This window comes from Synchiropus splendidus, chromosome 10, assembly GCF_027744825.2.
Source record: "Synchiropus splendidus isolate RoL2022-P1 chromosome 10, RoL_Sspl_1.0, whole genome shotgun sequence".
Taxonomy (NCBI): domain Eukaryota; kingdom Metazoa; phylum Chordata; class Actinopteri; order Syngnathiformes; family Callionymidae; genus Synchiropus; species Synchiropus splendidus.
The window spans coordinates 12,275,090-12,289,950 of record NC_071343.1 but is presented as its reverse complement, the minus strand read 5'-3'; the positions used below and the strand labels follow the sequence as shown (position 1 = coordinate 12,289,950).

The following is a 14,861-nucleotide window of genomic DNA, read 5'->3' as shown; positions in this document are numbered from 1 at the left end:
AATGTTAAAAGCCTTAAGAGACCATTGGGTGGTGTTTTTTTTTTTTTTACTCATCAGGAATCAAAGCTCATATATCAAGAGTAGACACTCATGTGAAAGTGTAGTCGACAAGACGGGGCAGTTCTTTCAGAATGATGTATGCACTTCCAATGTTTTCAGTGAAACACGTTCATGCTCCGCACAGATAAAACCACGCATCAGCTTTCAGAATCAGGATCAAATGTATTGCCATGGTCAGTTTTCATGACAATATTTTGCAGCGTTGCTCCACGTTCTAAAGCGGCTCTGTCTACAGCCACAGGCGCGTCACCAATCCAATGATTCTTTCCAGGTTACATGAACATGCTCGGACTGTGACGGCACGACACCAGTAGTCATAACACTGTTGACAACTCCTAATCCAGAGTCATCCATTAAAACGTGTGATTTGTAGCTTCATTTTATTGATTTTCATTGTAAATGATAAATATTGAAGGATCTTTTAAAGTAGTGAATATCACAACTGTAAAGGCCCATTTTTCATATTTGAGGGACAAACGAATAATGCGAAAATGAGCGTCACACATCTAGAATTTATCATTTAGAAAGAGTTATTTAGAATTCAAATCAATGACAAATTTTCTCTTGTGGATTTTCCTCGGACTTCATGAGGGCCGCAGGAATTCAGACAAAGGGCCGCATGTGGCCCCCGGGCCACACTTCCACACAGACACACTGGTACAAAAGTAGGTTTTTATTAAAAATACACAAACATAAATAGAAAAACACTGACTTGGGAAGAAGAGAGCAGATAATTGACACGTATGCTACAATCTTACAATCTATTGCTTTGGACTAGGCAAGTGCACACAGAATTGTCAAAAATCAAGATACATAAATATGGAATTTCAACAAAAGCCCCTGTGTTTACATGACAAAAAAAACAAGCATGTGTACTAATTCCTCTAAGTGCCGCGTACTGGATGTCACACACAGACATAAATGATTTTTACAGCCGTATAGTCACTTGAACAATGACCCGTCTGTATTTCTGTTAGCTAATAAATAAATACTTAGTGCATATTCCCCATTTACCTCACAGAAGAGCCAAATGAAAAACAAACAAACAAAAAAAAAATTAAGTTAAAATGAACCAAAATCCATTTGGTTCCTTTGGTTAAAGAAGACACAAGTCTATGTTTGTCGTTCATGGACAGACAGTCCAGCTATCCGTCTTATCTGCTTGTAGATTTGCCGTTTGCGCGTCAGTTTTGAATAACTTTGTCATGTATTTGTCAACACTGAAGCCGACAAATGTGTTAGTACACAATAGCTTCTGGAGCACAGGGGTCTGGGCCTTCTCGCCTTCCAACTGGACCGGGTGTTTCATGAACAACCTCAGAGTGTTTCGCGGAATCACATTTCATCGGTTCCTCTGAGATCTTGAGGGTCGAATAAATCTGGGTCCAACTGCTCATTTCCAATCGCGGCGATGAGGTACTTACAGCGCGGAGGATTCCTCGCCTGCACATCAACGTTTCCAGTAAAAACATTTATGAAGTGGTGTTGGTTTTACTGCAGTGATAACCTGCTAAGTACAAACAGATGACCGGTGAAGTTTCCATGATGAATCCTCCACTTCCTGCCAACACACATCCCTATGTGCTCCTTGTGGTCTGCTCAATTAGTGCATACGCACAATGATGTGCTTGGGTCGCGAATGTTGTCGTATGAGGGGAAATGTAAGTCATGTTTTTGAACGTAAACCACACATTTGAAGGAGAAATCCAGTGCCATTTGGATAAAGTGGTGTGGTTTTGTTCTGCTCTGCCAGAGCGGACTTCTCTGAGCACTTGAAGGCTATTCGGTGAAGAGCAAAATAACAAGACATATGCACAATAAAACACTTTCTTGACACACATCTTTCATAATTCAACCATTTACAAATCACTGTCAGTGGTTCTTGTTCAATAATGTTCAGTAGCATGTCCACTCCACTCTTGTTAGGATCTCAGGGGCCCAGTTTAACGGCCCCAAAGTACGTCCCTTCTCCTTCAGGGTCCAGCATCCAAGCGTTGGACACGTTGACGTACAAGGCGTCCCCCTCTTCTAGCCGGATGCCTCGGCCCTGCTGAGCGCAGTACATGTTGTAGCTGGTGTTGTTCCAGCGCATGGTGCTGCCGGTCTTCATCAGCAAAGTCGCTTTGCTGTTCTTTTTGATGCTCTCGTAGTACACGTACTGGATCAGCTGAGCGTTGCTCACATCCACAGGCGACGTCCCGGCCTGACTGCTCTCCTCCGGGACGTACTTGTAGTAGCGGAAGCAGGTCTTGGCGTAGATGTAGTAGAAGCCAGACTCCTCCACCAGCATCTTCCCCTTCATGTAGCCTATCCTGTGTCGATATCCATGCTCCTCGTCCCAGTCGATGGTGATGGCTTTCGGCTCGCCCTCTGCGCAGGAACCACAGTAGCATTACGATAGATGTCCAACCAATCGGCACATGATTTGAAGGATTTTTTTTGGTGCAGCATTAATGCAGCTATTACACATTTGAAATGGCTCGACTTCGGTCAACATCTGCTTCACGGAAGGTGACACAAACCACACCATGAAAAGTTTTTTTTTTTGTTTTCATGCTGAATAACCATGTCCAGGACAAGGAGACCATTTGTGGGAGCCGGACCAATGCGTTCTAACCAGTGCAAGCCAGTCAGTGTACAGAACACATAATGTGGATGTGTCGCATCACACCCAGGCTTTTAGCTAGGGGGGGCGTCTGGGTGTCTGCAAAACATGAAAAAATGGACGCCCAATTTGCGACCGTAGCTTGGCCGCCAGATTACGTTGGTATATGGCGGCATCTGGCGGCCAAGCCTCCATTTTTTCATGTTTTGCAGACGCCCTCCCAGCTAAAAGCCTGATTCCGTTTCTTAGTAGGTAGAAGATGAGAGTGTTCTGTTCAGCACACAGATTACACAACTTGTCGGTGCTCCAGAAACACTGGTAGTTTTGCAGCGTTGTGATGGCTACATTACCGGTTATGTTGTTTGTAGTGCATCAGTATATCTTCAATTTTTTTGAGCAAAATGGACTTTGATCTGGGCCCTGGTCAGCAGTGTGAACCTCCTTAGAATGTACAGCGGCGATGCGGCAAGAAGCAAGGGAGCCAGCAACCTCAACCCAACACAACTGAGCTGCAGTTGCCAGAGTCATTGCACAACAGATGGAGATCTGCACATCACAGTTCCCAAGTTCGGCCTCCACACCAGGGCACCTCACAGCTCCCCAGCAGGGAGTGCATATCAGTTCACTCTATGGCGAGCGTCAGCTTCAAACCAGAGGGGCCATGGGCCTTCCCGACACGATCAGAGATCCACGCAATCTCTTCGAGCGGCTGGCCTGTCTCTGGAGCTTCAAGCACAATGGCAGGTGATCAGCTGGCTCATCGTGCTCCCGCTCAGTGGCACAATCTCAAAAGTCCTCAGGCATCAACACTGGTGTATAAACTACTAAAATAATCATCCAGAGTGTCAAAGATTGATGACTCCTCTTTCACCACCCAATATAACAGATTCCTTGGTGGGCACCTTTAAATATAACGTGCACCACTGTGTAAACAAAAGATCAAAGGAGTAGATAGAAAACAGGATTGTTCACCAATTAGCACTCACTCTTAGATAACTCCTGGTGTGTTCTGATGGGTAGGTGAGCAGACGGTAGACTCTCTTTTGGGCTTTTGCAGCGTCTGTTTTTCCTCGGGTCCCTCAGCGCGTTCAGCACTGGCTCCGTCTGCACTTCCTGGAGAAAACAAGGAAAACTCATTCACCACGACCTGTCAGTCAAATGAATGTTGCGCAAACACGTTTTAGGCAGCAGCCGCTTCAGAAAAAGACACTCATGAAGGAACGAGCTCCTGAAATGGTCCTTTTAAGGCCCTTTTGTCATTTCTTGTGTCTGAACAAGCGCGTAATGTGTGTTACTTATAATAGCTGTGGTTGAACTTGGGGTTGGACATTGTGACGAGCTGCCTCCAGCTGAGTGTAACCTTTCCCTTTGGCAAAGAATGAATCTGGAAGGAGTACAGGCCAGAGTGCACAACTATTTACGGCCCTTCTTGACATCTCATCCAGAATCTAGCCCAGTCAGTCCTCCGCAGACGACTCCAGAGGGCTATTTGGCACAACAGAGCTAAGACTGTAACAACAGGGCCAAATGTTTCCCTGATCCTGAGCATTTGAAATGTATATACAGCTTGACATACTATACACCCCTTAGTGTCATATTCACAGGAGAGTGGAGCTCCAATGCAAACTTACAGGAGGAAGATAGATGCTAGAAATATCTGGGCTTGAAAACGTTCCTTGATAGTGACCATCACTATGACTCAAAACACTACAGTGATGAATGATACATTCTGACCAATTCCCTGTGATTTTTACAGAACTCTCCTGAGTAATGAAATACACATAAGTCCCCATCCCTCTTTGTATTTACTCAATAAACTAAAACAATGTTCACGTTCTTCATGTTTTCCTTTGCATATAGAAGCGCATCTTCCTTTTATCGTCAACTACGTCTGGCCAAGCTAAACGGGCAGTAATATAACGTTGTCCCAGCTAGCAGTACGATTTGCACAACAAATGCTGTTCAACTACAGCGAAAAACTTCAGGCTCTGTAACACGTTGTCACTCTTGACTTGTCCTCCATGTCAAGTGTGACATTCCTCCTCCTCGGCTGGATGCCTCTGTCTAACACGGCTGAGAAAGTTGGATGTGCAACACACTCTTCAAGTTTGCAGTCACTAGCTCCTTGTCCCGCCAACGGGAGAGCGAACAAGGAAATCCATGGAAGCTATTAGAGTGCCTTAAGCAAGAGGAGTAAAATCTCTTTTTTGCAAACCAAACCTTGATCAACCAATAAAACTGCCCATGCCTACTGTCCAGGGGTACAAGTACTTCTTATGAAGGTAAAATGGTAAAAAGACCATTATCAGTCAGATGACTTTGAGCCTCAGGATCGTAATATTTGGTGAGGTTTCCCGCTTGCGTAGTCCGGTCACATTCAGTTGACACTATGTTGCAACATTGGAGTGATAAACACATTCAAGGTTCAGACACCTTCTCAGGCAGTGGGTTCGACACAGACATGCCCTCGGACCCCAGGGGATCTATAGCCTTGTTGCTACAAGGTCAGCTTTCTGCTCAAATTTACAGTTGCTAAGAGATTGACCTTAAGGGTCCATGCTTGACGGATAATGTTCATTTCCCCACCAGACAGATGTCAAAGAACGCCGATGATAGATGCCAGTACTCTGGTGAGGTTTTAACATGTTTTAGTTCCTGTGGTGTCATTAGCTCAGGTATGCTTACTATGTCTCTTGCTATATCCCTGAGCCATGAGTAGCTACTTCCACACTACACATAGTGCTACTGAGAGAAAACACGAGGGCATTAAAATAAACCGAATGAGTGAAGCAGCATACCAGCAGTTACACTCAGAATCCAGACAAATGCGCTGAACTCTAAGATTAGCATCACCCATCCACCAAAACAACTGGCACTCCAAACACCTCCATACTGGATGAGATGACTGTAAACATTTGATTTTAAAGGACACAATAATCCTTCTTGCTTTGGCCCCTTGTTGTTATATTTCTTTGTCTCACTCTGTAACCAGAATGTCAAGGATGTATTTCAATGAAGTTTTGTGAACTGCGGAGCAGAGAGAGGATCGATACATAAAAACCACTGTGCTTTCAAATTCATCCAAAGGGAGACCTGATTGCACTTGCAAGAACTTGTTACAAAATAGTTGCAAAATACAGGCACTGTTTGCCGTAAAATCTGATAACAGAGATAAATCATTTCACTTGCACCTCATCGTACATGGAGCGATGTACTGTGGTCTGATGCCTGAGCCCCAGCCCTCAGTCAGGAAAACGGTAAGAAGAGACAACCACATATCTAAGACCAGTACACTACTACAAAGTGTTTCTGTTGAGAATACTTCATCCAAAACTGGCACTTTAAGAGAACAGAGCACAGAGCAGATAAGCTCAAAAAGAAAAACCTGCCATCCCTAAAAGGGAGAGTGAATTGCACCTCCAACTTGGACGTCACTGTTTTTGCATTTGTGAGACGGCACACAAGAAAAATGGAAAGTCTTCAGTCACAGTGGTTCATTTCCATTTGCAGATAGCTTGAGGCGTAATGGTTGTTAAAACTTATTACCTGTGTCGAACGGTACACTTGTTGGCACATCTGGGCCACATAAAGATATTTTCCCAACACCTGCCATCAAAATGAATCATAACCACAATTCACAACTCCTCTGGAGGTCGTTATTAATGAAGAGAGCGCTCGCCGTCCAAAAGCAGTGTCAGGAAGTGAACTACATCACCTCAAATCCAATGCCTTGAAGCAGGCGAAACCAGATCTTCAACATCTGTACGAGCAAAGCAGTAACACCTTTGCTCTTTATCTTCTCATCAGCCAATGTTGCTAGTTGCTATTGGTTTGAGTAGCACCGTAAGTAAACACATATCGATGGATAATGTGAGCAAGGAAAGCTACAGATGGACTTCTCAAATATTTGGATCTTTTGAAAAAGCACATTCATTCAAGTGGATATTCCAGTTACTAAGGTCAGGGGGCAAGGATCCTGAAACTGAAACTGGAGGCAAATAATACCGACTACATTGTAGGTGTATTTGCAGCTCTATTGCTGAAAAGGCAGGGCGAATGGCTATGTTCCTCTATGAAAATAACTCCTTTCAAGACATCATTGACAATATTTCTTCTGTTATCGCAGGAGGTTTCCAGAACCACCTGTATGTATGTAAGTCACCTGAGTCAACACTTGACAGTACACAAGTTGTTACAACAACTGTATACAACTGTAATGTATTTTTTCCTTCACTATTTACAAAACCAGACACACGTGATGTGGGTTCATCCATTTGCCGTCTTGTCGACTAATCGTTAAATAGTCTAAAACTAGTCCACAATCTAAATAAGACCTGGGCAAGGTGTGGCCCTGGGGCCATATGCGGCCCTTTGTTTGTGTTTTTCCCATCAGGTCAGACTAAAACAATATGACTGATAAGTTTAAATCCTGTTTCCGTTTCAGCCAGTAATTGTTCAACAGTAAATACAACACATTCAGTGACGAAATATTCCTTTCTTCTTTTCGTTTGTCATTTTAGTATTTTCCTGAAAATTTGTTGAAAGAAAATTAAAAATACATTTTGACATAAATTGGCTTTTAATCTTCGATGTTTGGTACATAGTTTTATTATGATTTCTATTCAAGTTTCATGTTATATTTCCATGTGGTATGGTTCATTTCACAACCAAACTACAGATGAGTATGTAAGTGTGAAACATAAAATATATTTTAGGAAACAAATGAAATGAAACTTTACACAAATGAAGTATTGCTGTAAACTGTGTCACTAGTCTGTTTCATAATAGATTGTGGTCCCCTTCTTCAGGCTTTCAGGGAACGCACACACTTATTTCAATGAAACGATTCTGATCATATATGTATCATGTTTGTAGTTATATTGTTTTAGTCATGGTCAGTGTTATCTCAGATGCTCTGGGGTGATGTTCTAATAGCTAAAACAAAGGTCCTTTCAACACAAACTTGGCCATCACGATGTCTTCTTGTGTTTCTCTATAACCAAATCCCTGATGCTTCCGCAAACACTGAACCATGTATGAGTCTCGCCACTCCTAAAACTTGAGCGAGTCCAGCTCTGGCCCAGCGGAGGCTGGGTCGGCACATCCTGTCTCACTTCAAAGTGAGACATGAAGCTGAACCGTGGAGAGGAGAGCAGAACCGACGCTGAACTAAGCACCGGAGAGAGTGGGCTGAGTCGACCTGTCACTCTGACACCTCATTAAGTTCCCAGCACGCCTGACTCCGCTCTACAGGATTGAGACTTGGACTGATGACACAATGAGCCCCACAGCCCGGAACGGTTTGGGTGGTTTATGTGAGGGACACCCGGGGAAAACACAAATACATATTTTCAAAGGAAACCGAAGCATCATGGGAAAGTTAGCGCCAGCCTTTTTATTCTCTGTTGTTTCACTTCCTAAATGTGTTTTGGTTTTCATAAAACACAACATGTGCCAAATACCAAGAAGGGATTTCCCAAAAAATGGTGTGGAAACAGTTGCTTCAACAATTAAGAATTCACCACTTTTGATCATCGTCGGTCTGTTTATAATTAAGAAAGGGACTCTTTTTAAATGTTGCTGCCAAAAAGTGACTCATTGCTCATTTGGAGAGTTAATCTGTTCTTCCTGAACTGTCGGTAAGAAGTTCATTAAATTTCTTGAGATGCCAAAAACAACAGGGTTTTCCCCTTTGGAGCGTCTTTTCCGAGGGTCCAGGAAAGCTAATAGTTCAACAATAAAAGCAGTTAAATGGCTTCTGTGATCTTGATCTTGCATGTCCTCAAATAAAAAGAGGCTCATTTGTCATTGCCAACAGTGAGAAGTAGAGCTAAGTCATGCTCAATATCAGCGGTCCGTGTTCACACACGGCGATGCCCTGAAGCCGCTTTGTTTGATAACTGTTCTGCTGGCTTCACAGACCAGTCAAACGGAAGCCAGAGCAGAGTTTATCAGTTTATAGGTGTATAGACTAAGCACAGCCCGAGGTCAACCAGACTCACCTCGATGGGTCGATGTGGGGCAGTGGTGAGGTCTACCTGGAAAAAGAAAAATAAGAGCCTGTGAGAGAAATGTCTCCTCATTCAATAGAGTTATCAACTGCTTTTCCCTTTAGGCAAAAAATGCATTAAGATTTTTGGCAAGACTTCAAGCCTAACTCTTCATGTTGCTTTAACAAGTTGTTGCACTGTCATGCCTTGAGTAAAACCATTTAGTGTGTCACAGTCGTGTCTGTTATATGTGCACACAGAGGTGTTGGTCAAGCTCTACTAAAAATAGCACACTACATTTAAATTGGTCAAAATGAAAAGTGCAAGAATCTCTTCCAGACATGATGAATGACAAAGCATTAAACCCAGACAAGGACATTTCCTTCTATAACTACATTAAGAGGACTTTTTTTTTTTTAGTCAGTCCAGCCATGGACTGGTGTTTTACACGTCTATTCATCCACTGCTTTTCAAATGGAGAGTCAAAGACTAGAGGGAAGTGGTGTGGTACAGGATGAGACGGGTTCTGCCCATTCCCTGGAGCAGAAGATCCTCTGTCCAGGAAGTCTGCGCTCTGTTTGGTGCCTGATCCAAACCAGAGACCAACAGAAGTGGAAAGGATGGAGCAATTTTTCATAAAAACACATCCTCTACTTCAAGTCCTGCAAGAGGATGCTTCCCACAAATCTGTTCAGCCAAGTTAACTGACCTGTTTTGTAGCCTGCACAGTTTTCTAAATTTATTCTGTGTTTACTGAAACTAATTTGACCAGGGTTATATATTAGAATATGTTGCTAAGGGCGCAAAAAAACATGTCTTTGCTCCCGGACGTTGAGACCTAAGCATCTGTGCTGCACTTATATAGTAACTGGGTCATCACTTCTTGAACAGCCATTTGTTGCAATAAACAACTGGATGCCTGCTATCTTGGACCTTTCATTGGCGAGCATCTGAACTGCAGATCAGATAGATGGTTAGATGAATAGAAGGACAGACAGACAGATGGTATTGAGCAGTATTGAGCTGCTCCATGCCGTGTTGAGATATTTACTGTTGCATTACCTGTGCAGGTAATCTGTTAGATAAATAGAAGCCATGTCAATCTAATACCAAACACAAACAGTGGAAAACCTCTGGTCTGGTATACTTGACTGTTCACCGGAGGTATGATCGAAAAAGAAACCTACTTATTTCACATTTTGTTGCTGCAACACTTTTCACTAATTTTCTGATTGATATTGAAGATGGAGAATGAAGAAGCCTCAGACTCGAGAAGCCACAGATAAAACCTCTGTTAACAGTTAACTGATGATGATTCATATGATTTTTCTGTTGCGTGAATGATGATTCACCAGACTAATTCAAAATGAGCACAAGTTGACTTGTTGAATTCCCACAGCAAGTCAAACACTGTGTGATAAAATGAACAGTCGCTTCCAAGTGTGAACAGCATGGAGGAAGATACTGTTACTGTTAACTACACCAAATACAGAGCAGTCAGAGTGCAACTATTAGTTGCAGTGGGTGAGTATACTGGATGCAGGGGAATCATAATCTATGTCATATAGAGAAAGCTTGAATATTCTACAGGTAAGCAACAGAGCTGACAGCCTTAAAAGAGACTTCACTTCATCACCGACACCTATCAGCCAGAGAGTCGATCACCACCGATACCTATCACATGGATTGACTATGGATTTGTAATCAAAATGATGAGACCTTCTGCATAGATGATGTGAAAAAATTAACCATTAAATCATTTTCATTCAGACATGTTTTATACACCTCTTTAAAGAAGAGAAAAACCAGGCTGAACAGCAACTATTCTGTCAAAAGAACGACTGGGAAAAATTCGATGTGAGGCGTCACAGTTTGGTGAATCTCTTGAGACTTTACTATGTCCGTGAAATATTTACATCCACGCCGAACGTTTTCAAATGTTTCAGATTTAGGTGGTTAACAAACGCAGCTCCAAAAGGGCGACGGATCCAGTCGTTTCTGTCTCCATGTAAACAACACTTGAGAAAGGCTGCTCATCTAGCTCGGTGAAATGAATGACTATTTCTTTGGCAATTCCCTTAACGTTCCGAATGTCACACAGCCAGGTGTTGCTAAGCGTTAGCTGTGCTAACAGCCTGCTGCTGAGGAACCAGCGGTCTCACTATCATGAGCCCCGAAAACTCTCCGTGCTCCGTCAAGTGCTGGCGCTTTAAATGGCGTGTTTAATTTGAATGTGATTCACGCCACTGTTCACGGATTGATTTCCAGTCATTTGCGTGAGAGCAGACAGCCCCGTAAAAACCTGTGATGCACTGAATCCGAGGAATATTCCGAGGGAACAATGTAGACGCATCTAGTGCTGTCATAAGCGAGTATTTGACGTGTATGAGTACAGCGAAATGGGCAAGTATCGGAGCGAGCACCGATACTGGCCTCCCTCTCTGGAATGATCACATGAATCAAACCAAATTTGTATATACACAGAAGTGGGTGGACTGAGTGTCCATCTTGCATTACTGCCATACTCTTTTGTAAATCTTAATACATCTATTGTGAAATAGACAAGAATGCTGTCAAGAGCTGTTTCCATGGTTGGTGTTGCTGACTAAGAAATTTGAATAGCATCAACATGAATCTTGTATCGGCTGAAGACTTTTTGACACAACATGTTGAATTTCCTAACAAGGATCAACACGGTTGTATTTCTCACTCAAGACTTGCAGTTTTACTCATACGATCGTGTTCTAATCATGCTTCTAACTCAGTGCAGAACATCAGTGTTGCCAGATGGACAAACACAAACACACAAAAATGCCCTGCGATGTACACTTGAGTGCAACAATCTGAACTGCATTCCAGCCATTATTCAAACCAAACAGCAAAGTGTTTTACACACAAAGACCTGGTGAAGAAGAAAAACACAAGAGTTACTGGGGTTGCAATCCACTGCAACAACAACACGCTGGAGTCCCTCCTTGAACTTCAGCAGCCGTGTTGCCTCCAAACCCTTAGGAGGAAAAAAAAAGATGGCTCTGCTTGTTCTCCAAAGTTTACAGCTTATGATGACACATATAAATTACAAATTACCCCCACACGACATGTAAACATGCGCATGAAGAACTGCAGAGACTCGAGTGAAAACATCTGTATTTTACAAACAAAGCATCCTGCAAGGCGAGTATTTGCTTCTGTGTTACCTTAGTAACCCAGAACCTTATCAGATTGTAGCAGCTTTTCCAGGAGCCACTTCGAGGTGTTTCAAACCGAACAACAACAAAAAATGTCAGCGGGTTGTCTGCAGTAGTTAGGTGCACAGTTATTTGACAGAACAGGTTTCTAACAACTTAGCAGTATAATAGGTCAGATAAAGGTATGTGGTATGAGTACCAAACTTGACTCTCCTTTGTTGATGTAAACTGATAACTGAGGGATTAAGATTTACAGGTAGCACTAGGTAACTTTCACTTTTTTTGTCTAGCATGAATGAAAGTCAAATGCCAATCCTTAAAGAAAGGTGTGGACAGTGGAATGTTTCTTCTTCTATCAAGAAAATGTGGGGCGCCCCCCTCTGGGGCGGGCATGATCTCTCAGACTGGTTTGCTGGTATATCACCCTTGGAATAATGCCACTTTCTTATTGTTGACCATGAGCTGTAGTTCACTTTACGCTAGCAAGATGCTTGTGACTTTATGGCTCAGGTCATGGAAGGGTGGAAGGGCGTGGCAGCTGGTGAACCAGTGTGCGTTACCACCAACCCACCACAGGAAATGCTGGTTGTCAAATGCAATAAAGTCTTGTTTTCCTTAAGCGGAGTGTCTAATGTGATTTAAACTTTTACTTTTGCTTACTAGGTGTGGCATCGTGGAACTTCCTTTTGCGATTTGCGGCTTCCACAACAGTTTTAAAAAGTCGTAGTGAGTTTCAGTGACCCCATCAGGTAGCTCACTTTAATGGGTTTTATGGTGATTCATATGTGAAACAGACACCAACTCAATTGTTTTCCAGCCGATATCACCACAGTATTTTCAAGATGTACCATGCCAGCGTGACTGGATTAACTTAACATTAGATACAACTCTTTCTGAACTCTGTTCTGTCCACAGCAGCCAACTTGTTTGTATTGAAGCGTCACACTTGCCCAAGATGATTAAAGAGATCATCTGAACATTACAAGCAGTAAAAGAAGGCGTGTTCCACACCACCAATAATAACGCCAGATCCATCGGAATGTTAATGCCTGGTCTGGATTTCGCCAGAGTTGTCAAGACAACAATCCATTCATGAGTGGGATTCCACTTGGAATTCCATGTCGGAGGTCTGGGAACAACTACGAATTCTGACAACCAGACACAAATGGAGCGCACCATAATCACAAGTCTTGGCGGATGAGACACTCCAAAACTGTTGGTTAGTAAGACATTGTGATGGCTGCAGCCAGACATCACAAAGAAAAAACAACACACTTCATTTTATGGCTGCAAAATTGCAGCGTTTTTGTTTGATCAAACTCATTTCATACAGAGTTAATCCCAGAGTTAGTCACGTAAACTATGACATTGAAACGCATTGTTTTACAATATGAGGCGACGATGAAAAATCACACGTATTTCTTGAGTGAAGAAGAAATGCTCGCGATGTGTAGTTGGAAGTATTTACTGCACCATGTTATGCAAGCATGACTGATAATGAAATACACTGGAATGTATCTCTTGATGTGAATGAGTCATGAAACATTCCCCAGGATATCTGGCAAAGAATGTTCTCTCCAACTATCATTAAATGCTTTATTTATTCATGTTCTCCCTGATAACTGATTTTTGTGAGTTTTCGGCAAAAACTATATTCCAAATTCGCTCATTTTAAAGCCCCAAATATGACATATATAGGTGTTCATCACTCATGGCACCAAGGTTGTAAGCATATGGTCCACTGTACCTGCCACTCCCTTCATAAACTTCCCCTTCAAAAAGATAGGTAGAGTCACTGCAGCTCTCATGTCATCCAAAAGCCATGCACATGCAGCGCTCCTTGTTTGGTTTGCATGAATGTGGTTAAGGATGAGTGTGTTCCAATCGTCATGAAGCAACCATGGCTTTTCTCAGCTTTGCTGTTGCATTATCACTGAGACTAGTGGCACGTTGCATGTGATGTGCACGTCAATCATCAGGGGTTCAGCTACAGAATGATGCAGGACTGTTTGAGCGAGACATTTGAATGAAAGAGTCATTACAAGGTAACGACCAGATCATTGACGAATGGCCTTTACGAGATGAAACAGCACCTCACTTGTGGCTCGGATGTCTGTCACTGTCGGTAATCTGCTTGTCAACATGCCCTTCTGTTCATCCGTCATGAAGTCGCTTCTCTTTCACCTGCACTGGGCTGTCACCTCCCGTGTTCCCCTCAGGGGAAGTGAATGAAGTCACATCTCGTAGCTGCCCTCTCGAGGGACAGCCAAAGAGCGAAAGAGAAGGAAGGCGGTTTGAAGTGAGGAGTGTGTGTCTCACCTCCTGCAGGTAGCCGGTCAGATGCAGTAGGATGGCCACGCTGGACGCCACCTGAAGCAATCCCATAACAGCCAGGGTCCCGAACAGCAGCGGCCGGTAAGTGGTCTCCGAACTCTGCTGCACCGGGTGGAAGCGCTGCTGTCCGGCTTCCATGTCGACCGTGTTCCGCAGGTAGCCTCGGTACTCGCCGTGAGTAGCTGCCATCGCTCCGTGTGGACCAGTCAGCTCCGTCGTCCAGGTCCCAGACTCGGCGAAGAGGAAGAGAAGCGGAGTCTTCAAGAGGGAGCGCGTGAGCGGTGGGTGGGCTGCAGCCAATCACAGCCGCGCCAGGACCAGGAGGAGGCTCGCGCTCGGCGGGGGGACGGTGCGCACGCGCCAGGTAGGAGAGCGCGCGCTCTTCCGAGTCTCGAGCACGTGACCGTGCCTTTCTCCGCGTGCGCGTCAACTTACCTAGAGGCCTCGTTGAAGTGGAGGCGGAAGTGACTTTCTGAACGTTTTGACGGTGACACACAAGTCCGCGCTGTAAATGCTGTACTGTCATGTAACACGACTGGGATCCGTGCCAGGACTGTGACTAAACATGCAAATAAAATGGCGCAGACCTCAGTAAAAGTAGGGCCCGGGGACCACTGTGGGCCCTTTGCTTGTGTTTATCCTGATAAACACTGAATTAAACTGATATTTTACAAATGCTTCATT

At 43.6% G+C, this 14,861-nt stretch overlaps 1 protein-coding gene across 1 annotated transcript; it reads right to left on the bottom strand.

The window, feature by feature from the left end:
- Nucleotides 1-718: 718 nt before the first annotated feature.
- On the bottom strand, nt 719-14,474 carry tnfsf11 (TNF superfamily member 11). Its single transcript, XM_053878042.1, has 4 exons — nt 14,163-14,474; nt 8,668-8,703; nt 3,652-3,778; nt 719-2,430 (listed from the first exon to the last, which is right to left on the bottom strand). Exons 1-4 carry the CDS (start codon nt 14,364-14,366, stop codon nt 1,991-1,993), a joined length of 807 nt encoding a protein of 268 aa, XP_053734017.1. The 5' UTR covers nt 14,367-14,474; the 3' UTR covers nt 719-1,990.
- Nucleotides 14,475-14,861: the final 387 nt, after the last annotated feature.